This window comes from Martes martes (genome assembly GCF_963455335.1).
Source record: "Martes martes genome assembly, chromosome: 8".
Classification (NCBI taxonomy): domain Eukaryota; kingdom Metazoa; phylum Chordata; class Mammalia; order Carnivora; family Mustelidae; genus Martes; species Martes martes.
In genome coordinates this window covers 26317602-26344189 of record NC_137895.1, presented here as the reverse complement: position 1 = coordinate 26344189, position 26588 = coordinate 26317602, and the positions used below count along the sequence as shown (strand labels likewise).

The 26588-nt window shown below is 36.6% G+C and overlaps 1 protein-coding gene across 1 annotated transcript in view; it reads right to left on the bottom strand.

The window, feature by feature from the left end:
- Window positions 1–215: 215 nt before the first annotated feature.
- CEP83 (centrosomal protein 83) overlaps window positions 216–26588 on the bottom strand; it is a 136532-nt gene continuing 110159 nt past the window's right edge. Inside the window, exons 11-16 of the mRNA XM_080811989.1 lie at window positions 20358–20433; window positions 17315–17472; window positions 15098–15227; window positions 4831–4934; window positions 1870–2059; window positions 216–893 (exon numbers count right to left, since the gene is read on the bottom strand). Of these exons, the coding sequence (XP_080668115.1) occupies window positions 789–893; window positions 1870–2059; window positions 4831–4934; window positions 15098–15227; window positions 17315–17472; window positions 20358–20433 (763 nt within the window). The 3' untranslated portion in view covers window positions 216–788. The remainder of the gene's footprint in view (window positions 894–1869; window positions 2060–4830; window positions 4935–15097; window positions 15228–17314; window positions 17473–20357; window positions 20434–26588) is intronic.

The following is a 26588-nucleotide window of genomic DNA, read 5'->3' as shown; positions in this document are numbered from 1 at the left end:
TAGATCCACAACAGTGGGAGCCAACATTAAATACCAATAATATTTCTAAGGGACCCCCAAGGGATTCAAGTTTTACAATGAATGGCCCTTGTTTTATACGGTCATAGGATTTAATTATTTGTACTTTGTGGCTTTGGGTTAGAATAGAAAATAACAATGAGATCTTCTACATTGCTAAATACACACTGCATGGTCAAAATCAAACACACAACAATATAGAAAAATATTAAGTTCTTTAATTATGTGCACACAGCTTTTAGAATGGTAGCATTTTATAATATTTAGATATCTTCAAGTTTTGTTTTTTAATGCTGACTTTTAAACTGCCATCTTTTTTCAAGAACCAGAGGTTTAGAACTCCTGTATATAGTAAACTGGAAAATGTTTACTGACCCTGTTACTGCCAACCATCTCAAAGAGGCTGAAGGAATTCAATGTGGGCATATTTTAGACAAAATGCAAAAAAAAAGGGGCCAAAAAATTTTGAAGTGAAATTAAATAATTTAAAAAACTTGATTCCTTTTTTTTTTTTTTTAACATTCTCAAAGGGTTGTCAATAAATATTCTAAATATCTCTCGAGCTGTTTTAATGCTTCGCTTGTCATTAGTATAATCCTAAAATCCTGACACTGATGCAATACAGCATGTAGCCAGTACCTTTTCTCGAGGCACATTCAAATGTTCTGGCAAACAGTAATACAATATCTAGATGCCACATATGTTAAAACTTCAAGCTTTATTGAGTCACACTGATTTCATCCCTTTTATCTGCCTTTTCTCCGAGAACATCATTCCCCAGGAGATCCAAGTTCCTCTAGTTGTTTCCTTTGTGTTGTTTCTAGTTCTTCTAGTCTTTTGCGAAGTAGAGAGAGTTCCCTTTGATGCTGTTCCTCCTTGAAAGCAGAGAAAAAGGAGGGGGGGGAGCAAGCTCAGAAAAACGGCTGGAAAAATAACTAGTAGACAACAGCCTGAGTGGCTCTTTCACTCAGGCCACAACATCTGGCACAGAAAGGATGACCGTTTTAGCAGTCTGAGAAGACAGCATAACGGGCCAGACAACTAACTAGTCCTTGCTTCTCTTCTGCCTCAGGCACTAGCCCTTGGCAAATCCCAAAGTCTGTTCTTCTATCTAGATATAAAACTCACCAGGGAGTGATTTGGAAAATACTAATTTAGGGCCCAGACGTATTTACATGCTGATGTTCTAACAAGGCTGGAGTTTAGTAGTTTATTAAAAACAAAGCACTTGGTCTGAGATTCAGTTCAGTGACTAAAATCTTTGGTGCTTATAACATTATAAAATGTACTTACTTATTACATCATCTTTTGAAAATCATCCCATCAATTTGATTCCTTCAGTATCTCAGGGACCTAATACATAGTAGAATGAGCCCAGGATTTGGAATCAAACAGATTTAGGTTTGACACTCAGTTCTGTGACTTATTAGCTACGACCTTAGACAAGTTACTTCACTTCTGACTCAGCTTCCTCATCTGTAAATTGGAATAACACCTTCCCTCAAAATATTTTCCATTAGGATTAAATAAAATATTATAAGGAAAATGCATAGTGCACAGCATTAGTAAACGCTCAGCAGCAGTTAGTAATGGAGTGAGCTGTAAACTCTAGGTTACTCAAAGACTCATCAATCAAGTTTCTTCTTTTCAACTGTCCAGGAGATTTCATTCCTAGCATCATCACTAAGGGACAGAATAGATTCAAATCCACTTTGCTTTTACCGGCAAATTTCTATAGTGAAGAAAGATTTGAGTTTTTTACTCTGAATTTAAATAGGCAAAAACTTATAGAAATGTTAGTGCTTTTTTTAAAAAAAACAACAAAAAAAACAAAACCATAAATGCTCATACCTGCATATGAGGAGGGAAGGATAGGTCCATGCCTGGAACCATGGCTGATGACTGAAAGGTAACAGGATTGATAGATGCTGTTGGAGGTATGTTAGGAACCAAAATTAAACTTCGAAATTCATTATGTCTTCTCTGTATGTCCTTTAGTCTTTTTTGAAGCCTTGTATATTCTTCAAATGGAACATTTTGTCTTAAAGAGAAAAAAAAGTGTTTCTGTTCTTTAATAGTTACACTCTATTGAAAAACAGTATGATTCACAGAATTTCAAATGGGAAGAAAATGGACTTCAAAATTGTAAGATTTATCTGTATATGATTGATACATAAAACTTTATCTAGAAAGATAAATAGAAATATGACATCTAAATCATGTGTTACTGTTAGTTCTGCAAGCTTTCAACTCATTTTTATTTTTTTAAAGATTTATTTATTTTAGGGGTGCCTAAGTAGCTCAGTCTGTTAAACTTCTGCCTTTGGATCAGGTAATGATCCCAGGGGCTCCCTGCTCGGTATCTGCGTCTCCCTCTGTCCCTCTCCCTGTTCATGCTCCCTCTCCTTCTCTCTGAAATAAGTAAATTAAAGAAATCATATCTTTTTAAAAAAGATTTGAGAGAGAGAGAGAGAGGGAGAGCAAGCGCACACCTGAGTATACACACATTCAGGGAGGTCGGGGGAAGAGGGAGAGAGAATCTCCAGCAGACTCCCCACTGAGTGGGAAGCACCACTCAGGGGCTTGATCTCATGACCCTGAGATCATGACCAGAGCCAAAACCAAGAGTCAGATGCTTATTTGCTAATTAATTGAAGAGTAAAAATCTTTTGGTACTTTTACTTTCATTTCCACTCCACTCCACCAACCCATGCATCCTGAAACTAAAAGTCTCCTTAAACCAAAAGGGTGCCTTTTATTATCAAAGGAATCAAGTAGAAATAAAGAAAATACTAGGTTGAATCTTACGAAATTGTCATTTTTATGTGAAATATGGCCCAATACAGGAATTACATGTTGTTCAGCCTAATTATTAAAAATGTAGCTAATGGGGGTGTCTGGGTAGCACAGTCAGTTAAGCTAACTCTTGGTTTCAGCTCAGGGTCATGAGATCAAGTCCCACGTGGGATTCAGCCCTGAGCAGAAGCCTGCGCAAGTTTCTCTCTCTTTCTCCTGTCCCCCTCTACCCGCACACATGCACACACACTCTCTCAAATAAATAAATAAATCTTAAAAAAGAAATGTAACTAATGACAAAGGTAAAGCTACCCATTAACTTTAGGGAAAAAGAATCTGGGATAAAAAAGCTAACTTTTCACGCCTTTATATACCATCTCCTTTTTGGACATGAATTTTCCTGACCATCAACCACACCACTAATTAAATACAGTTTTCAAAACCATTCGAAGTTCTAGATGATCAGTGCCATATAGGTGCCCAATCTTGAATGGATAATATTTCAAAATTAATGGTTATGGAAGAGGTAGTAAATTGAATTTTGTTTTAGAATAAATTTGGTGGCTTCTTACTTTGGGTCAGAGTAAATTTTAAAGCTGGCATGAATTTGGGACCCCTGGATAGCTCAGTCAGTTAAGCATCTGACTCTTTTTTTTTTTTTTAATAATTTTATTTATTTATTTGACAGAGGAAAGATCACAAGTAGGCAGAGAGGCAGGCAGAGAGAGAGAGGAGGAAGCAGGCTCCCTGCTGAGCAGAGAGCCCGATGTGGGGCTCGATCCCAGGACCCTGAGATCATGACCTGAGCCGAAGGCAGAGGCTTTAAGCCACTGAGACACCCAGGCGCCCAAGCATCTGACTCTTGATTTTGACTCAGGTCATGATCTCAGGGTTGTGAGACTGAGCACCGTCTGCTTAAGATTCTCTCTCTCCCTCTGCTTTCTCCCCCACTCTTGTGCTCTCTCTCTGAAAGAAAGAAAGAAAAAAAGAAAGAGGGGGAGGGAGCGAGGGAAGGATGGAAAGAAAGAAAGGGAAAGGAAAAGAAAGGAAAGGAAAAAGAAGAGGCATGAATTCCACAGTCTATATACTTCAGGTGTTCTAAAACAACTTTCACATTTTGGTAATAATTACACCTAAGGAAGACAGGTGCACATTCTAAAACATCACTGCTTGATATTTTAGGCAATTCCCATTACAGAAGAGTCTGACACTGTCTTGTGCTGAAGGCTACCACTGAAATTAGCTGAATTTGAAAAGTTTGTATTACCTTGAATCAAAAGGGTCAACAACGCCATTACCACTAAGTTAATATGGCAAATCATCTCTGCTCAAATATGCTCATCATGCAGATTATTAGCTGTGTTTGTATGTAAACAAAAAATCAGAAGCTTTGGGCCAATAATATTTTTCTACAACAAGAAATCGAAAATCCTGATTCAAAATTCCAGCCACATTTTTGGAACTATACAGTGCTCCAACTCTCTCGTCTCAGTAGCAAGAACTCACACCACTCCTGGCTACCAAAGCCAGGGACCTTTCCTGTAGTCCCAACCATAACACAAATGCCTGGCATATGTTAAAGACCTTTTGGTTTGAAGGAACATTCAACCAGAAAAAAAATAATAAGGGGGCGCCTGGGTGGCTCAATTGGTTGGGCGACAGCCTTCGACTCAGGTCATGATCCCAGAGTCCCGGGATCGAGTCCCACATCAGGCTCCCAGCTTCATTGGGAGTCTGCTTCTCCCTCTGACCTTCTCCCCTCTCATGCTCTCTCTCTCCCTCTCTCTCTCTCTCTCAAATAAATAAATAAATAAATCTTAAAAAAATAATAAGGAAATGAATTAGGAGCACAACGAACAGTTTTAGAATTCTTTCAAACATAAAAGAAAACAAGTGTATTACAGAGAAAACAAAGAAAGTACATTTTAAAAAGAAAACAAAGTGGGTTACACTCAGTATCAAAGTTCTATAATGTCAAAGTCACTACATGGGATATGTATTTATACAAACAGTTACCTATTTAACACCTGATTTTCTGTTTCTAATTCTTCTCTCTTTGCCTCTAACACTTCTACTTTCTCTTGTAGTCTCTTCAATTTGTTTTCATGAAGAGATTTTCTCTAGAAAAAAAATATGAGCAAGTACATTAATACAAAATCTCCTCTTTGAACAAAATACAGAGAGAATATTTCACTCAACAAAAGAAATTTTCCTTAGAGATAAGTATTTTCAGTGAATACTAGCAGGAAAGATAAGTAGATATGATTCTTATTGAAAAATGCAAAGATATTAAGCCACAGATCTACCTCATATTCTCATTGTGACAAATAGAACTGTTATGAATGCCAAACCAGAAAATGGGTATCAATAACTAAATTGCTGCAAATAAAATATCTAAAAAAGGAAGGAGTCAAATTTTACTAATGAGCTTACCTGTCACCAGATAAGGAATCACAAGCTCTTTACTTTCCCAAAAGATATGTGTTTTATAAAAGAACCAAAAATTTAAAATTAAAAGCATGTTTACAATTGATAAATTTCTACCAAAGCAATAAAGGACCAGAAAGCTAAGGGAGATTACGGATGCATCTCAGTTTGAAAGTATGCCTTTCTAAATATTAAAAAGAAAAAAATTTAAATTGTACAAAGGAAAAATTTTCTAGTATGGAAAAATCAGGGTATAATGCCAAAGTGGTATAAAAACAAAGGTAATTGCTTTTTCATTTTTATAAAGAGGTTGTTTTGTTTTTTATAGAAAAATATGTATAAATGTTGCAACTCATTTAGTAGCTACAGGCCTTTCAAGTATTTGTTTTGTAACTCTTTCACTGAAGTATATCAGGCTTATAGAAAAATGCACAGAACGTAAATATAAAGCAAAATGTAAAAGCACAAAAGCAAATGCTGACCCTCTTACCTCACAGGCCAGGAGCACTGCCATATGAGAAGTGCCCCAACCCCTCCTCCTTTCAATCTCTACTCCCTTTAGTCCTCTGAAAAGGCAGCCAACTAATTTACTTCCAAAGTTATAGCATAGGTTTGCTGATTGTTGAACTTCATATGAACAGAATCATAGTCTTTCTGAAATTCTTTTACAAATGGTTTTTTTCTCTCAAGTTTGTGAGATGTATTCGTGTCGTTGCTTACAGTAACTGTTCATTGCCACATATTGTCCTGTACTTACGACTATCACATAGTTTAATGTATCTACCTGGTCCACCACTGAGGGTCATCTGAGTTATTTCCAATTAGGAAATAACACTGCTTTTGGCATTCTTTCTCATGCTTCCCATCACTTCCCATCCTCCAGCACCCCAAAAGTTTGCCTCAAACCTCCTCCCCTCAACTCTGGCAAAGGAACCATTCTTCTCTCCATAATCACCTTAACTATATATTTCTATGTTTACAGGTAATTTCAAAATCTGTCTATCCACCAATCTACCCCAATTAAAGAATCATACCATATATCCTCTTCAGTCTCTGCGGCTGTTGTTCAACATGCTGTCCATATGACTAAGCCATGTTATCATATGGCCATACTTTTCCATTGTTGTCATCCATTTTCTAACTATACATCTTATCCATTCTCATAATGAAAATTAGAATTGTCTCAATTTTGAGGCTATTATGAATGAAGTTTCTATGAACCTTCCTGAACATGTTTTTGGTGGATATATCTACTCATTTCTCTTGAGTATATACTCAGGAGTGAGTCACAGCTTTAGTAAATACTGCCAGTTTTCTAAAGTTGTTCTCTTACTTACATGCCCACCAGGAATCTATGAGTGCAGCCTTTATGGAAAATAGTATGCTGGTTCCTTTAAAAAATTAAAAACAGAACTACAGTATATAGTCGTTTCAGATTGGTTTCCTTCACTAAGCTATATGCACTTAAAGTTCCTCCACATCTGTGCATGGGTTAACAGATGATCTGTTTTCATCACTAAATAAAAATATCCATTGTATGGACATAGCACAGTCCTTTTTTTAATCCATTCAGCTATTGAAGGACATCTTGCTTACTTCCAACTTTTGACAATAATGAATAAAGCTGCTATAAACGTTTATGTGTTTTTGTGTGTGTGAACCTAAGCTTTCAACTCATTTGAATAAATATCTAGGAACATGATTGCTGGATGCTCTGGTTTGACTATGTCTAACTTTGTAAGAAATTACCAAAGTGTATTCCAAAATGGCTGTACCCTGTTCCAATTCCACACAATGAATGAAAATTCCTATTTGTTCATATCCTTGCCACTGTTTAGTACAGTTGGTGTTTCAGATTTTAGCCATTCTAATAGGTATGTAGTGGTATTTGTGTTTATTATTTATAATTTATTTATGTTTATTTTTAATTTCTAACTTATTATATATTTTAAAACTACGAAATAATTGAAGTTTATAATGTTATTTTCCCTTAAAACAGATATACATCTATTTCTTGTAGGCAGCTAGAAACACTCACAATTTGGGTAAATTTAATCTAATTATAAGGACTGACATTATCTGAAGCTATGCTTCAATACTCGCAAGGGCTAGGCTATTTACAGTTCATTCTTTTTTTTTTTTTTTAAGATTTTATTTATTTATTTGACAGAGATCACAAGTAGGCAGAAAGGCAGGCAGAGAGAGAGGGGGGAAGCAGGCTCCCAGTCGAGCAGAAAGCCCGATGTCAGGCTTGATCCCAGGACCCTGAGATCATGACCTCAGCCAAAGGCAGAGGTGCCTCTTTACAGTTCATTCTTAGTCCAAGGGTATATCCTTCCCCTTCAGGGTCCCAACCCAAAGCAGTGGCATACTTAGACCTGAGATCCTCTCTCTGGCAGATTGTGAACTCCAAGTTTTGTTCCCCAAGCCCTGTAAACTTGTCAAAAGCTTTGCTTCACTTCTCAGCCTCTCAGCTGTCTCTTCTAGAAACAGTAGTTTCCTCTAAGGGAAAAGCAATCTCATGTGCCATGCTCATCTCTCTCAGTTTCCTACCTCTCCAGGATCTTGGCCTCCTCATTCTTGGCTGCCCTCTGTGGAGGTATTTTTTTAAAATACTTTGTCCAGTTCTTCTAGTTTTTATGTGGAGAGCTGATCCACAGAAATATGTCTGTCATTATCAAAAGCATATACTTTTACAAATTTTAGTTCAACTAGTAGCAGACATTTTAAAGATGAAAATGCTTAATACTTCATCATTGTATTATTATATAAATCTGCAATCTTAAAACGTCTTAAAACTTCTCCATTATATCTCCAAATAGTCATATTTCTCCATTTTTATTGTTCATTTAAACTATTAATACAAAATTTATTTTATCATCAAATCTTAAGTACACACACACACACAGAGTACATGCTTAACTGGGCCCTATATTAACTATACAATACAAAATATAGGGATTTCTGAAGGGAATTCCAGTCTGTAAGTACCAAATCATGAGAAAGGGCTTTCTAGAAAGGATAAGACATTAATTAGGGAGAATCTGTAGTACAATGGGGATGTGGATTTGCCTGAAGCGTCTCCAGCAAGGGACTGATAAATAAAAAACATTATTTTAAGAAGTCTGATATGGCATCAGTGTATGAGATAGACTTTGAAGTTTGCCTCTTAAGAGGAAAATCTGGAGATAAAGCTTGAAGACAGAGTTCAGGACAATGCCGTCCCCATCCTCATCATTGTAAAACAACCAATCATTTACTGAGCACTTGCCAGGTGCTGGGAAATGAGCCAGAATGCAATAAAAGCACTGGTTGGTTAGTTGACTAAAAGACCCAGTGAATGCCGTAGACCCCCTCTTTATAATCATTTCTTTGCAGACACCCTCATTACCTTGACCCAAGTCTCCCTCTTCTTCAAACTCACCTGGAAAAACTTGGATCTTTATTAAATACAATGCTCTACTATCTGGACCTACACAACTGGACACAGTTGGCAAACACACACACAACTATGTGCTATGCTACCTGACACTCCTCCTAATTCCCCAATCCAATTACTCTTCCAAACTCTTACATTCTTTTACAACTTCTTGTCTCTCCTCAGGTATCCAACACCTGCATTCTTCAGAGTCTGAGCTAAAGACGTGGAATCTTTTTTGCACTTAGAAAATTACCCATCAGGAGAAAACTTTCACACATCTATCAATTTACCAGAAATTTATAATCATATATTTTGCCTCTTTCCCAGTTATAATAGATACACCATGTTCCTATGCCTTCCACCTCTGAATTGCTACTAAAGGATATCATTCCTGCAAATGCCCCCTTTCTCCTGCATTACCGATTTTCCCCTTGCTGTGGAATCATTCTATAATTCACCCCTCCCTTTAAAGAAATTCTTTGAACTCACAACCCTCCCTAGCTACCATCCCAGTTCTCTACTTTTTACAATGAAATTCCTTAGACAAACTCTATCTTCCACTTCAATCTGGCAACTACTCCTGACAAGGCCACCAACAGTCACTGCATAGCCAAATGAATCCCTAGTCTTCATATTGCTATTCTATCATCTTACTCTCAACATCATTTGATATAGTTGATCTTTCTTGAAGCACTTTTCTTCACTTAGCACCCAGTATCTTCTTGGTTCTCCTACCATACTGGCCACTCCCTCTCTGTTTCCTCCTTCTCAACTTCTCAACTTTGGCATTCCTCAAAGCTCAATCCTCAGACCTGTTCTCTTCTTAATCTTCCTTTTCTTTCTAGTTGACCTCATTCAATCCCTTTGCTTTCAATACCATTTATGTGATGTGGACTCCCAAGTCTTTATTTCTAGTCTAGTCTTCCTTCCTGAATTACCGATTCATGGATCCACCAGACTACTGAACATCTCCACGTGGAAGTCTATTGGGTATCTCAAAGAGCTAACATGTCCCAAAGAAGGATCTTTATTTTACTGCCAGACCCATTCTTTCTAAAGTCTTTCCCATGTCAGTAAGTAGCAAGTCTATTTTAACTAAGTGCTCACGCTCTACAACTATGGAAAACTCCACCTTTAAAATATATACAGAAACTGACTACCAATCCCCTATTTGTCCCTCTACACAGCAGCCAGAGATTCTTCTAAAATACACTGCAGATTATATTATTTTTCAATTTAGAACTCTCCAGTGTGTTCCTATCACATTTAGAATAAAAACCAAAGAATAAAAGTATCACCTGGCCTCCTACTACTTCTCTCCGTTCCAGCTACCTAGCTGTCTCTCTGTATTTCCTCAGCATACCAAGTGGACCCCTGCTTCTCTCTTTTACTTGCTATTCTGTCTGGAATACTGTTCCCCTACATATAGAACACAGCATCCTCCATCCTTTCCTTCAGGTCCCTGCTCAAATGTTACCTTATCAAAAAGTCTTCCCCGACCACCTATTTAAAGAGTCCCTTCTGGGGCGCCTGGGTGGCTCAGTGGGTTAAAGCCTCTGCCTTCGGCTCAGGTCATGATCCCAGGGTCCTGGGATGGAGTCCCAAAAGGGGCTCTCTGCTTGGCAAGAAGCCTGCTTCCCCTCCTCTCTCTCTGCCTGACTCTCTGCCTACTTGTGATCTCTGTCAAATAAATAAATAAAATCTTTTAAAAAATAAATCAACAAAGAGCCCCTTCTATCCCCCTTAGTTTTCCTCTTAGCACACATCTCCACCAGACAAATATTTGCTTCTTTAATCTGTCACCCATCCAATACAATGTAAGCTCCCCAGCACAGTCTTTACTTCTGTATTCCAGTGAACAAAACTACCAGATACATTAAGTAGGTACTCAATAAATTTGTGGAGTAAATTGGTTAAATTAATACAGAGAAATCTGGTAGTGGATAGATCCTGAGCTAGGATGTTAGCAACAGGAATAAAAGGAAATGAGGTGAGGAGGGGAAAAAAATGCAAACACATTATAAAGGAAGAATTTGTAAGTCTGATAACTGTACTGGGTTGAGCAGTGTTCCCAAATATTCATGTCCACTGAGAACCTCAGAATGTGACCATTACATAGAAAGAAATTTATGTGATCTTTGTCCTAGGTTTCTAGCACAGAGCTCCTAAAATCCTTGGAATTTCCTGAGTGACAGAAGTGTCTTTTGTTATTCACAGACTAACAATGAATAGTTGTCATCTTTGATTTATATCTTTCACGTTCTAAAACTACTGTAAACTCCACAAGACATACAGGAAGAACACCAGATGAAGACAGAGGGACAGAATGAAATGATATGCCTACAAGCCAAGGAAAACTCAGGGACTGCTAGCAACCACCAGAAGCTAGGCGAGAAGTGTGGAACAGATCCAGCCTTGGAGGGAGTATGGCCTTGCGGGCATCTTGATTCTGGACTTCTGACTCTAGAACTATGAAATAATACCTTTCTGATGTTTTAAGCCAAAAAGTTTGTAGTAATTTGTTACAGCACCCCTTGGAAACCAATACAGTGACTAGATCTGGGGGGGAAGGGAGCCCTGAGGATGAATCAAAGGTTTGAAGCCTAAGTGACAGGAGTAACAACATTCTACCTCAAAGAAATGAGAGTTCAGAGGGGAAACTGGCTGTAAGGAATGATTTTAATTTTGCCTTTAGTGGTCCAATACAATCAAAGGATTGTCAAGTGGATGTCTTAGTGTTAAAAGTATTATTCAACACAAAGGAACAATAGAAAAATAAAAAGAACACAAACCTAGGATTCCTCTTTTACCATCTTATTGCCAAATTCAATGAACTCTTTTCAGTAATCATGCTAAATGACAATTTATCTTTGATAGCTTTCTTTTCCTGTGACTTCTACACCACCATATTATAGCTTCTACCTCCATGACCATTCCTCTACTAAATCTAGCTCCTCTTTCTAAGTCAACTTAATTCTTAGTCCTTTTATTCTTCAATCATCTCCAAAATCTCAAGTGTCTAATTCTTTATCTCTAATCTGAATTACCGATCTCCATGTTTTCCATTGTAATATTTCTAGCTACTTACACAGCACCCTGACTGAAGATGCTGGGACATGAGTACGGGGATGTGCTGTGATCACTCCAGATCTGACATGCATTTAATGGAACATACCTTCTCTTTCTACTCCTCAGCTGACATATGTTCTTCACTCCATCAGGACAACTCCATTTACGTCCTCTCACAGGTACAACACTTCATATTTTTCTTTCTTATTTAGCACCATATCCTATAACTTTTCAAAATAATTCTAAAGAGTTACTTTTCACTTTTATTCCTATATCACAAGCCCAAATTCCACACTTCTTGCCTCATTGTATTAAAATAGCTTCCTAATTGGTTTCCCTGTCTTCAGGCTTCCTTCTCCCTGACACTGGTCTCAAACTTTAGCATCCAAAAACATCACCTGGGAGTGACTATTAGTATTCTTTAGGTATTGCATGTTACCTTATTTCTCCAGCTAGATTATATGGTCATCAAATGCAGGAATTAATCATGGCTTCTATTTTCCCCTAAGTGTATAGTAAAATGTTAGGCCACACAACATATTCAACAGGTATTTTACAACTTCAAGACTACAGTTCATATTTTTCCCCAAAAAACATTCATAATAACAATCTAATCAAGAATAATTTCAGAGAAATATACCTTAGAATAAAAATAACAAGCTGTCATCTCAAGTGCCTCAAAAGGAAAAGTACAACCCATTGTGCTCAGACCAAGAGATCTCTCTTCATACTTATACTTCAACAATGTATAGAGAAAAACATACGCAGAAGCCAACAGTCACAGAAAGGCATTCCAATTCAAGATACCTAGTCAAGTTTTTCCAAACAAATCAATACCGCAAAATATCATTACACAAAGACTTTACCTAAAAACACTTAACAAAAATGACATAAGCTCTGTGCATAGGAGTTGTAAATAAACATACTCAGATGGCAGTGAGTCATTTTTCTAGCCTTGGGGGGAAAATGAAGCTGCTACCCCCCAGTTATAAATAATCACTCACAGGAAAGCAACTCTAAAGGATTATGATTTCTGTCCTATAGTTAATATTTTGTGACTTGTTTTAAGTTTTACTGCATAAGAAAGTTAGGATTTTTGTTATCTAAAGAACTTAAAAAGTTCCTAAGAATTATATTTATGTAATCTTACAGCCAAAATTTTCATATAGAAGCATTATCTTTAACTTGAACAGGAAAGAGTTTGAATTAAAGAAATTAACTTTATAGTGATTATTCTACTACAAGAAATAAGACTCATATGGGTACAATGAAGAAAAAAGCAGTTAAGTATTTAAAATCAAAGAAATTGGGAAATTAAAAGAGTAAAAGCACAGAAAGAACACAGGATTAAGAACAGAAAGATGTAAATTTTAGTCATGGCACTGAATCTTATTAGTCAAGTAATCTTGGCTACCTACCGCTTCAGTTTCCTAATCTATAAAAACTATCTGAATGCTAAAATCTCCCAGCCCTAAAATTGTATGTACTCAAAGACTTTTTATAGTATTTCTATGTCACATATATTGTCTATTTTTCCACTTTAAAGTTATAAGCCTCTAAAGAAGTGTCCTTCCCATAAGGTGAGACAGCTCTGGGTCATAATTATTCGCTGAATTGAACTTAACAATTTCCTATGACTTAAAATCATAACCCACAGATCACATTTTTAAAAATGATACAGATATTTCCTACGCTCACACCCATCATTTGGCAGGTATTTCAGTAGAAAAAAAAAATTCACCCCACATCACAATATTGATGAAAGGTTATTTTGCCAGGTTTCTTAAATTATCAGCTCTTCCCCTCTTTCTAGTATACCAACAATTAGTTGGTAATCTCTCTCACCACTGGATGTCACTTTTGCTCCAAAAGAAGTCAACCCAAACTAACTTCAGTAGTAATTAGAATCTGATCTCTAGAATACTTACCTCTAAAACATTAACATAAACATTTCTCTGTGAAAGATAAAATCAGCTCTTATAATTTCTACTGATTTTTGGCTAAAATCTGGCTTTACATGCTTCTAAGCTTCAAACAGTACAAGAAACCATAAGTAAAATTTCTGAGATCATCCCGAGCATAAAACACTTTACCGAAATTCCATAAATACCCATAAGTACTCAGTACTTACACAGACAGAAAGAAAAATAAATGATAGACACAGGGGGGAAAATAAAGACAGTATTTATATTTAAGTATAAAACACTAAGAATTCCCAGATAGTAAATGCTGTTTTCTAATCTCAATGTTATACTACTTCGGGCATTATGGGAAGAGAAAAAGCAATATTCAGAAACCAAGAAAGTGGGGAAGCAATGACCTGTAGACTTCTATTGTCACTCCAGCTATCAGGACGCATTTGGTGATTAGATCCAATAACTGTAAATGGGTGATTAGGAACTGTATCTTTGGTGTCCAAATTCATTATATGTAAATGATATACAGTTCTCCTCCCTTATGCAAATACGAAGAGCTAACCTTTCCAAAAAATATACACATTAAGATACTGGTGTGCCTACGCCTAGAAGGACCTTCGTCTCATCTCAAGACCTTCTTACCTCCCCAAAACAAATGGCCTTACTAATGGAACTTATCAAATGGAGGCATATTACATCATTTATGGGATTTTTTTAATGCTATTCCCCACCCCCCACCTCCATACCCACGCACCAAATCTTGTTGAAAGTAAATGCTAAATCACCGCACCATGAGTCACGGTTACTGAGGGGGTCATGCTACATTCCTTGGGTTTGCTGCAGTAGAAAAGAAGTTGTAAACCACTGACTTAGATGAATCATCTGATTACATTATTTCCATGACGCTCTGAACTATTTCCAATAAAACAAAGATTTTAGGTTATGAAGCAAATATGCTTGCAAAAGTGAAACTTAAAAAAGATCACAGCTGTGGTAACTATTATGGCTGTTTCAGAAGCCATGGGGCCTACTTTCTCCTCTCGGGCAAAGAGATACTTGCTCCTACATTTCTGACTTGGAAACAAAAAAACATTTTAACCACTAGAAGGATGTTACACCATTGAAACAGACCCAATCACCCTGTAATTTAAGTGCAGAATGAGTTAAGTAAGACTTATATGGGCTAGTCTAGAAACTTTATCAACGAAAAACCACTGTGGGAAAACACATGTCGGCTCTGAAAAACCAACTTGGAACATAAAATTTAGAAATAAACCTGTTGAGCAGTTTGCATTTTCCCTATTTATCTCTGCAAGGTTGATATCAAAATGTCATGTTTAAATATCAAATTAAACATACACGAAAATCTCAGTTTTAATTACATTTTATCCTCCCAGAATAGTTAATTATGTTTTTCTCTACAGAAATCACTTTAATAAGAACCACTTGCCTTTTTCTGGGCAACCGCAGCTCGCTGCAATTTTTCCTTAGCTTGATTATACTTTTCTTCTCTGTCACTGATACGTTCCTGAAGCTTATGCTTTTCTTCCAACCACTGTATCTGTTTTCCTTCCAAAGTCCTGTCAAAAGAATGTACACAAAATATGGAAGTTAACTCTTAAGATTAAAAAGATGGTATCCGAAGTATAATCAAACTCACTACCTGCTTCACCACACTGTTAAGTATCCAACTGTAGGTTCTCCTGCATGGCCACATGTTTGTTAACTCTTTCATTACTGAATACCTCTGGTGAACTAGGCACTGTGCTTACAACAGCGTGTGTACTACGCCATTTATTCTTCACAATGACCCCTTGAGTTAGGTACTTCTATCATCTCCATTTTACAGATAAGGAAACTGAAGCCTAGAAAGTAGTTAACAAATTTGCTTAAAGACTTATACTTAGGGGGTGCCTGAGGGGCTTAGTGGTTTAAGTGTCTGGCTATGGCTCAGGTCATGATCTCAGAGTCCTGGGATAGAGCCCCAGGGTCAGGCTCTCAGCTCAACAAGGAGTCTGCTTAAGGCTTACACCTTTTTAAAATTCAGCAGCAGGGCAAACACTTGATAACCAGCTTTGAACCATGATAACTACCAAGCTAATAAAAACTAGATCTAGCATGGGTGATGGGTATTAAGAAGGGCACTTGTGATGAGCACTGGGTGTTTTATCTAAGTGATAAATCACTAAACTACTCCTGAAACTAATATTACACTATATGTTAACTAACTAGAATTTAAATAAAAACTTGAAACATTAAAAAAAAAAAACTGGGTCTAATAAAGCTGATTAAAAATCAACCCAGATATCAAATCTTAAAGTAGGATGTTTTCTGACTAGAATAAAATTCATATAAATGGTATTTTAAGATAACATAACTTATATATATTTGAAGATATTCTGCATACCTTGCATAATTTTTAGTATCATTACTACATATAATATGGCAGTACAAATAAGATTTATAAAATGAGATATCAGATGTTCTATGTTTTAGCTGGAATCTAAATCATATTTGATTAACACTTTATTTTTTACTACATAATCCTATAAGTAACATTCAGAAACCAATGATCAATTACCTAAATTTGCTAGCCATACCATCGTTAGAATTCTTAAGTGCATTTTAATCAAACACTTGAGGATTCCAAGATATAAATTTCTATTTTTTGCAAAATATAAGCAAAATAATTTGGACCCTATAGAATGTCACAAGGTATTATGGACAAACACCTTGCTTACTTTCTTAAAATCTCCTGTGTGAAAGCCTTAAAATATGAAATCACGAGAAACTGAAGGAAAAAAAAGTTTTATGTGGCCAAGTAACCTTCAGAAGAGAAAATTCAAACAAAAACACTAATGTTATGACGATAAAGCAAATACAAAAAAGCAGCTTTCTAACATACCTAAACAAAATTTTCCAGAGAATATAAGATGTTGAACATCACCAAAATCACATCCTTGCCGGTTTACTATACACTATTGCTAACAAATTTCAAGGCCAAACAATAAACAAATAAACGAACTTTTCAAAGGAAAAATCCAAGAAATTATAGTTCTAGTTTTAGGAAGTTTTGCAAGTCACAATTTTTTTCTGTTCTCTGGCATTCAGAAGAATAATTTGGATAGAAGTAAAAAATGTATTACTGGGGGTGCCTGGGTGGCTCAGATGGTTAAGCCTCTGCTTTCAGCTCAGGTCATGATCCCAGGGTCCTGGGATCAAGTCCTGCATCAGGCTCCTTGCTCAGCGGGGAGCCTGCTTCTCTCTCTTCCTCTGTTGCTCCCCCTGCTTGTGTTCTCTCTCTCTTTCTGTCAAATAAATAAATAAAATCTTTTAAAAAAATTTTTTAAAATGTATCACCGTATTGGTTTACTCAATGAATAAAAGAAGTGTTTCTCTGAGGGTTTTCAGAATATTGTGGTTAGGCAGAATTTTAGAAAGTCTTCTACCTTAAATGCCTTTTTTTTTTTTTTAAAACAATTCAAGAGTCCATAAAGCTCATTCTCTAGAAGTAGAAAGCACATTACCTAATACCATTGTACAGTGTCAAAGGGTATTTGTAACTAGTTCCCAAAACACATTCAACATTGGAATCATCACTAAAAGAACTACATATAATATAACAGAAAGAACAAATAGTTTGTACATAAAAAAGAGCAAACTCTACCTTTCAACTTCCAGTTGTGCTTTTTCAGCTTGGCTTCTTAAATTTCGGCATTCTTGTTTTAACCTCTCCACCATTTCCTTCAGCATTTCGTTTGAATTCAGCAACTCATTCTCTGACTGTGCAAGCGAGGTCACTTGGTTCTGCAAACTACTGATTTGCTTAAAAGAAAAGAAAGAAGAGAAACATAAGGCCATATACGTAATACCGTATGAGAAAGGCAGAGGATAATAAGCTCTGCCTTCTTAAATGCCCCACCCAACTCATGTGTCCTTGAGGACACTCAGAAATTAAATAATGAACAGCAACAGCATTAGGATCCAATAGTATAGGATCATTTCTTAATATAACCAGACTATCAAGAACCAGATTCCTTAGTCTGCCACTAAGTCCTCTCCCCTTCTTCCCAAAATAAACAGGTTGGAAGAGGTATTGGGAGTAGGAAAGGATTATAAAAAGGAGAATAAGAGAAGTGAGAAAGGAGAATCCAACCATTAGAGAGATTCCCCATCAGACTTCCTATAGCCTCCTGGGAAAGAACAGATTTTAAAAGCACATCAGATGGAAAAGCTGCTAAGGAGATCCATTCTCCCATTTCCATATACCCTATGATCAGCAACCCTTCCAGGAGTTCTGCTTTTTAAATAGTTAGGAATCATAAATACAGAAGGGATCAATCTTACATTGTTTTTAAGTAGTTTCAAAGCATTCCATACATCCAGTGTTGGGCAGAAGAAAGATATTCTAAGAAATTTAATGAATGGCAAGGATTCCTTGGCCCCTAGAGCCATTTATCAAACCATGAAATGTCACTCAGATTTTTTCTACATCTTAAATTACCTTTATCTGGGAGTATTTTTTCTCATGAAAAGTAGCTAATTATCTACTTACAAATTAACAGGCTTTTAAGATACATACGAATAATCTTCACATGGAACAGTTATACCTACTTCCTCCATAAGCCATTTTACCAATTAATTAACAAATACTCATTTTCTTTTTTTTTTTTTAAGATTTTATTCATTTGAGAGGCAGAGAGGGAGTGAGAGCACAAGTGTGGGAGGGGAGGAGAAGCAGAAGCAGACTCCCAGCTGAGCAAGGAGCATGATGAGGGGCTCAATCTCAGGACCCTGGGATCATGACCTGAGCCAAAGGCCTACACTTACTTAACTGACTGAGCCACCCAGGTACCCCAGCAAATACTCATTTTCTTTCACCTTGTCTTACTTCTTAGCCATCCTCTGAGAAAACTTAGAAGGAGAGAATCAAGAGACAGAGGACCAAAGAACCCATTATGAGACTCAAGAGTCGAAAGAAACCAGATTCTTCACTCAATAAATTAAATAAATGCAAAATAATTCCAGTATTTCCTGAAAGCAGCAAACCAAATAAGACAAGATTGTGTATATCGAAAGAGCAATTGTCAGAATAAAGTAAAATGGTATGTCTCAGATTTGTACTTCAGAATAAATTTCTCCATGAAGAACTACTCAGTCTTTGTTTTTAACTGGAATTGTAAATATTAAATCTGTATTACAGTTGACTGAACAAGCAACTTTTAAGGAGCTTAATATCTTTCGTTATCTAGTAAAGGACAGAAAGCCCAATGCCCATGGTACTAAATAACTTCTCTCAGAGTATCAAACATTATGTCCGCCTAGTTGAGACTTAGAAACCACAACTGCATGTGGAAAGTAATACCAGCTAGCTTGCAAGCATAAATCCTGAAAATTGAATCTTCACTACCTCATAACTTCAAACAAAAAAATAATAAAGAACACTCTTCCATGTTTTACCCATATAAGTTTTTCTTTTTTTTTTTTTTAAAGATTTTATTTCTTTATTCGACAGACATAGATCACAAGTAGGCAGAGAGGCAGGCAGAGAGAGAGAGGGGAGGAAGCAGGCTCCCCGCTGAGCAGAGAGCCCGATGCGGGGCTCGATCCCAGGACCCTGGGATCATGACCTGAGCCGAAGGCAGAGGCCTTAACCCACTGAGCCACCCAGGCGCCCCCCCATATAAATTTTTCTTAAAGTCTTAAAATTTTCTTAAAATTTTAATAACTTTAATTAAAATACAAATTTCCTTCCACAAATACAACCCTTAGATTTCACATTTCATAGGGATATAATAAGATGCAGCTCATGGAGCAAGAAATAAAAAGTTACAAGTCAATGCTACAGGGAACTTAAAACCTAGATAATCTTTCTAATCAATTTTTAAAATCAGATTATTAAAATACTGTTCTTTAAACTACAATTTAAAAAATTCATTTTTTTTAAATTAATTTTAAATTCAGCATACAAATTCAGTCACAGCATATAAAGACCTTCAGAAAAACAGCAGTTAGGAAAAGCAGCTTACTAACTAGAGCTTAAAGAGATTTAAACATTTTATCTTTGTCAACCTCATCAATACATTATCAATTGTAATGATTATATTTTCAAAATATTGATATATGAAATTCCAATAGATTCAAAAAACACACACACATAACACACACACATAACACACACACAAGCAACCTAAGTGTCCATCCACAGATTAATAGATACAGAAGAGGTGGTATATACATACAATGGAACATTACTCAGCCCTAAAAAAGAATAAAGTCTTGCCATTTGCAAAAACATGGATGGCTCTAGGGGGTACAATGCTAAGTGAAATAAGTCACAAAGACAAATACCATATGATTTCATGTGGAATTTAAGAAATAAAACAAAACAAATGAAGAAAAAAAAAAGACAAAAAACCAGACCCTTCAATACACAGAACAAACTAGTGATTGCCAGAGAGGAAGATGGGTGAAATAAAGGGGATTAAGAGTACAGTTACCATAATGGGGGTTGGGGGGAGAGTATACTTAACATGATGAGCACTGAGTAATGTAAAGAATTGTTGAATGATTATATTGCATACCTCAAACTAATATGACACTGTATGTTACTTAGACTTCAATAAAAAATATCAGAATACACACATTCAAAATACAGACTTGAAGAAGCACTTAAAGAAATAAAAACAAAATGTTTGCTAAAATCATACCTGTTTCAGGTCAGAATTTTCATTTTTTTCTTTCTCTGCATTTTCAATATTCACAATTTGTTGTTGAAGTTTTAACCTAAATATCACAACCCAACAAAAATCATTATTAAGAATCCATAGTTCATATATTTCAATGAATTAATTAGATAATCATTTGGGGGTACCCATATTAACACCAGATATTGTGCTTGCAAAGTGGCAGATAAAAAGATAAAGATTTTGACTTTAGGCAGTTAAGTGTGTTCACATATAACTAAAATGTAACAAATTTCTGCTTTTGCTATGAAAAAAACTACAAACTACCAGCATAGAGAAAATGAGAAATCAAGTATGTCTAAGAAGATGAGAGACTGTTTACATGGAGATATGTCTGATGAGTAGGATTTTGATAAACATAGGGAACAACCTGAACAGATGGCCTTTGGTGGAAGAGTGAACAATGTGTTGCTAAGGCCTCAGAAAGTCATCCAGTGTGGGAGAAGCAATCTTTATCACCATACAGTGTTTCATAGCTTTTAGATACGCTGCTACCTCACCTGCTCCCTACTAGGCTGTGGAGCTCCTCAATGTATCTTTAATGCCCACTCTGATATCTATAGTAAAACAGGCATTTAATTAAGGCTGGTCATTTTTAAAAATTTTTATTTACTTGTTTGACAGAGAGAAGAGGGAGAGAGAGCACAGAGGGAGAGGGAGAAGCTGACTCCCTGCTGAGCAAGGAGCTCAAGTCAGGGCTCAATCCCAGGACCCTGGGATCATGACCTGAGCTAAAGGCTGACGTTTAACCAACTGAGCTACCCAGTCACCCCAAGACTGGTCATTTTTAACAAGAATAATTTCTCACAATAATTCTATGGAAGTAAGTAGAGTCATTTCAATTTTACAGATAAAGAGATTGAGGCTCAGGCCCAAATCATATTGGCTACCAACCAGTCAAACGAAGATAGGACTCAAGTCTTTTAATCCAAGTAAGTGTTTCTCTCCTATTTCATTATGCATCAATTTTAATGATTTTAAGTTCAAATTTTACCAAAAAAAAACTAACTAGTACAAGACACCATAGTGTATTTTATAAAATATATTACAACTTTTCATCCCTGAGGTGAATGTTTACACAATGTGTCCTTTTCAAAAGGAATGATACATTTTCAACGAGAACCTTAAAACGTAGAGTATCTCTGGTAACCAAATGACGAACCACATGAGAAAGACTTAAAGCTAACAGGATATGCCAATATGTGATAGAATATGTCCTCAACCACTCCCTTTTAAAAAAATTTTTTTTAAAGATTTTATTTATTTATTTGACAGACAGAGATCACAAGTATGCAGAGAGGCAGGCAGAGAGAGAGGGAAGCAGGCTCCCTGCTGAGCAGAGAGCCCGATGTGGGGCTCAATCCCAGGACCCTGGGATCATGACCTGAGCCGAAGGCAGAGGCCTAACCCACTGAGTCACCCAGGTGCCCCTCCCTTTTTAAAATTCTTTAAACACTTATCTGAAATACAAATCATTTGGCATTTAGTATATACAGTTTGGCATTATTAGCATGCCTTATCAATCCAATTAGAACTGCTTATTAGAAAGACAACAGTCTCAAGAGTCTAGGGCTGTGCTTTAAACACTAATAAGCAATCAATAAATATCTGTAGATGAACTAAACGAATCAACCCAAATTTTGGGTTAGACATTTAAATGTGTAAGGGACAATATGACATGGCAGAAACCAAAGACCCAATGCTTCCTGAGATGTTTATATACAAATGCCAGAAACAATGGATCTAAAGGAAAAGGGACAGTCTTGCTCTTACTTTGCTCCTTTAACAGTACCAGTCATACTCTTATTTCACAATTCCAACTATATTATTACTCTCTCAAACTTTCCATGCATTTCACCCTTAAATGTTTAGGGATGTTATTAACTTGGTGCTTTTAGATTATGGAGTTAATAAAGGTTTCTTTTTACAAAGTCATGATGATAGAAACAGAGGAGAAAACACTGTGGGTCCCAGCTCAGGTCCAGAGTTAGAAAGTTAGGACCCAAGTAAATCTTAGCTCTGGTCAAGATTTTGGATATATCTGATGAATCAACAGGAAAGCAAATCCTGTTCAGAAAGCAATGTGGCCTAAATGTTTTCTAAATAAGTTACATAGATAAGAAAGGAAACATGCCCTACAAATAAAAACTGAAGTCAAAGAAACTAATGATAAAGAGTATTTGACTTTCACTAAAATATGAAAGGAGTAAGAACACCATTATGGTAGATAAAAGATAACATACAAAGTTTTCTTCAGTTCACTTCACTAAAGCAGTGCAAGGTCAGAATCTATAACTGGTATGATGGGTTTTTTAAAAAATAATTAGTCCACGATTTGAGAGCATTACAGTTAGGATTATAAGGGATAATGGAATTTAACATAAATAAAAATTAATAGAGCTGATTAGGGTTTAGTGAATAAATTCAATGGTCTTAATCTCAGTAACAAAAGAGTTCAGAACAAATTATTTCAAAAGGAACAAAGTATAGGAACTCTTTTGATGAGAAGATTTTGAATATTTAAGATATGTCACAACAAATCAAAAGGAAGCAAGTCTTAAAATAGAACTAAAAAGTAATAGAAGAAAGTGCAATTAATTAACTCTCATTAGGATATCAGTAAAAGCAGGGCACCTGGGTAGTTCAGTTGGTTAAACCCCCGACTCTTGATTTCAGCTCAGGTCATGATCGCAGGGTTGTTGAGACTGAGCCCTGTGTCAGGCTCCAGGCCACTGTGAAGACTGCTTAAGATTCTCTCTCTCCCTCTCCCCCACTCCTCTCTCTGTCTCTTAAAAACAACAACAACAACAACAAAACAACCTATCAGTATCAGTAAAGGCTACATAAGACAAATGCAATTTGAGCTGGACCTTGGAAATCAGACACAGATGAAGAAGATAATGAAGTAAGACTCTAGAGAAACAAAAGGGATGGGATTCAGAACTCTTGAGAAGTAAAGGGAAAATGGATATCTTCATTAAAATAGAAAGGGAGGAAAGAATAGATGAGGATATAGAAATTCTCCATGAGAAGTTGAGAGAATTTACATCCAGGAGCTTTTTTTCAGGTACAAGTAAAAGCACAGTTGAATAGTGGACAAATAGATTCCAAGCTGAATGGGAAGCAAGGGAGCCAGGCTAACAGACTAGAGGAAGAAAGAAAGTACAAGAATTCGTTTGAATATCAATTTGAATATCAAACAGCAGTATCTTCAGTGAGATTGAAGTGGATAAGAGAAAAAAATTATGTCCTTGAAATGGTCAGTTCTAAGGGATGGCAAAGTCCAAGAAATGGCTAAGTGTAGGGCCTGCTAAAGAATAAAGAATAAAGAATAAAGATAAAGAATACCAGAAAGAAGATAAACTATAAGGCTAAGTAAGGTGTTAGATGGGTCAGCAATATGAATGGTGCAGTCACAAAGAACAATGACAAAGGATAGAAAATAAAAACAAATTGAGCCAGAAGTCAAGGTCTTCAGCGACTATTAGGGAACATCATGTAGGTTAGTCATTGACAGAGAAGAAAATGGGAATAAGATGGATGCAATGATTATCAAAAGCAAAACCATTTTAACCCAAGTTAGTCAAACAACTGTCTAGAAGTAAAAGTGGGGTTCACAAACACAGATTTCCTTCTTGGTCCCCAGTTTTCCCCAGGAAAGAGGAAGGAAGAATAATTCCACTTAAAAGGTTGCCAGGACAAGGTCAGGATTCAGTGAGAGTATATTTTTTAAAAATGTGGAGACTGCAAAAAAAAATTATCAGTAATGGAATAGAGATTTCAGAGACTACAGCAAAAATTGTTGAGAGTTTAATGGGTCAGCCATGAGAAGAAATCAAAAAGTGAAGGATGAATAAGTTGTCAAATGAGAAACTATGAGATCAAGTACTTCATATTTTTAAAGTAATTATGGAAATAATCGAAGGAGAAATAGTTGGTAGACCAGCTAATAGTTGGTAGATAGTTGGTAGACCAGAGGGCCAAGGTACAACAGAAAAAGGAACTATATAAAAGTTTAAACAGAGACAACAGGAATAACAGTGAGATGGAATCATTCCATGTTCTCTTCAAAGTACAGGTAGCTAATTATGATGATTATTGCCTAGGTTTTCTGTGACAGGCAGCTCATGTGTGTCATTTCAACATTCAACAAATATTTACTGACTACCTACAAATGCTAAGCTTAATCCTAAGTATCACAGATATACCAGAGAATAACAAAAACAGAATCCCTATCCATAGGGAATTTTTAGTCCAATGGTACTAAAAAAAAGTTTTTTTAAATGATGGAAATGTTCTATAATTGGTACCACTCAATATGATAGCCACTAGCTCATTATATGTAGCTATTTCAAATAGTGCACATTTCAAACAGTGCAATGGAAGAACTAAATTTTTAATTTTTAAAAATTTTTATTAATTTAAAAATTAGATTTAAATAGTTCTATATCACTACTAATTCTGTATCAGGCACCCAAGTTCTGAGTCTGGCCATTATTAGCAAAAAGAGACTTTCCTGGGAGGGTATGAGACTCATTGAATCAACAGGAAACTAGAGAACCAGAACCAGGCTAAAATAATTGACCAGAATCACCAGTAAGGGCATACTAAAGAACTGTCTGCTCTTCAAATGTTGCCACATATTCATCTATCACTGACTCTGCAGTTCAAATTCTGGAACAGAACTTGTCCAACTGCCCAAGTATTGTCCCTTCCTGCCCAATAAGATGATACACAACAGATAATTCATCTGAAGATGAAATATAAAAAGAAAGGAGGCATATTAAGTAACAGATTTTTTTTTTCAATGTTTCTGGAAAAAAAAAATCAGAAAGCCACAAGTGGAAAATAAGAGCTCTGGCTTTAGGCAATGCAAAAAATAAGGGATTCACTATAGGATTAATTTAAATAATCACGTTCCCTTTCCTTGAGCTGGTAATTGCTGCTCTTTCCCCAACATACCTCCTCTTCACTTCTGGTAACAAAACGTACTTTCCCCACCCCCACCACTCTGAAATAGGCATAAAACCCAGGCTGAGCCAGAGTCCGCTATTCCCCTCGTCATAGTGATGGACCCAGGGATGGGCATGTGAACCAGGCCCAACTTCTTTTCTAGATTTTTCTGACTTACATCAAGTAAGAATCCTATCTCCTTCAATTTCAAAAATAAAGTCTTGGCTTCACAGAGAAAGCAGTAAGAGAGAAACAGATACAAGGGTTAGAGGAGAGGAGTGAGATGAAAGGAGGGAAGACGGTTTCTATATCCAGATGTCCGTGAGACCAGCACAATCTCTGTTCTTTCAACAATTTATGTCTGCTAATAAAGACCCTTTCTTCACTTGTAAGCTGGAATTGCATTACTGTCACAACCAAAAGTTGACTAGGTTCTTACTTAAAATCCTTTTCAAGGGATGCCAGGGTAGCTCAGATGATGAAGTATCTGCCTTCAGCTGGGGTCATGATCCTGGGGGCCTGGGATAGAACCCTACACTGGAGAGCCTGTTTCTCCTCCTTCTGCCCCTCCCTGCTGCTTGTGCTTTCTTGTTCTCTCTCAAATAAATAAAATCTTTAAAAATAAATAAAATCCTTCTTAAAATATTTTAAAATTTTAAATAACTTCTCTATATTTTTAATTTACAGGTAACTGTGAATCTTATAAACTCATTGTGGGGTGGGACAGTCTCCTGAAATACAGAATACTATCAGAATAACAATTTTGGAAGGAGTCAAGTTGGTGGAGAAGTAGCAGGCTGAGACAACATCAGGGAGCAGGAGATCAGCTAGACAGCTTATCAAACCATTCCGAACACCTACAAACCCAACAGGAGATCGAAGAGAAGAAGAGCAGCAATTCTAGAAACATAAAATCAACCACTTTCTGAAAGGTAGGACCGGCGGAGAGGTGAATCCAAAGAGATGGAAAGATAGACCACAGGGGTAGGGGCTGCCTCCCGGCAAGCAGAGAGCAACAGAGTACAAAATCAGAACTTTTAAAGGTTTGCTCCACTGAGGGATATCGCTTCAGAGGCTAAGCCGGGGGGAAGCGCACGTGGGGACAGTGTGGTCTCAGGTCCCACGGGGTCACAGAGGGATCGGGGGTGTCTGAGTGCCACAGAGCTCGCAGGTATTAGAGCGGGGAAGCTGGCTACAGAGATGGAGCCAAGGAGTGATCTCGCAACTCGGGGTTACCTTAAA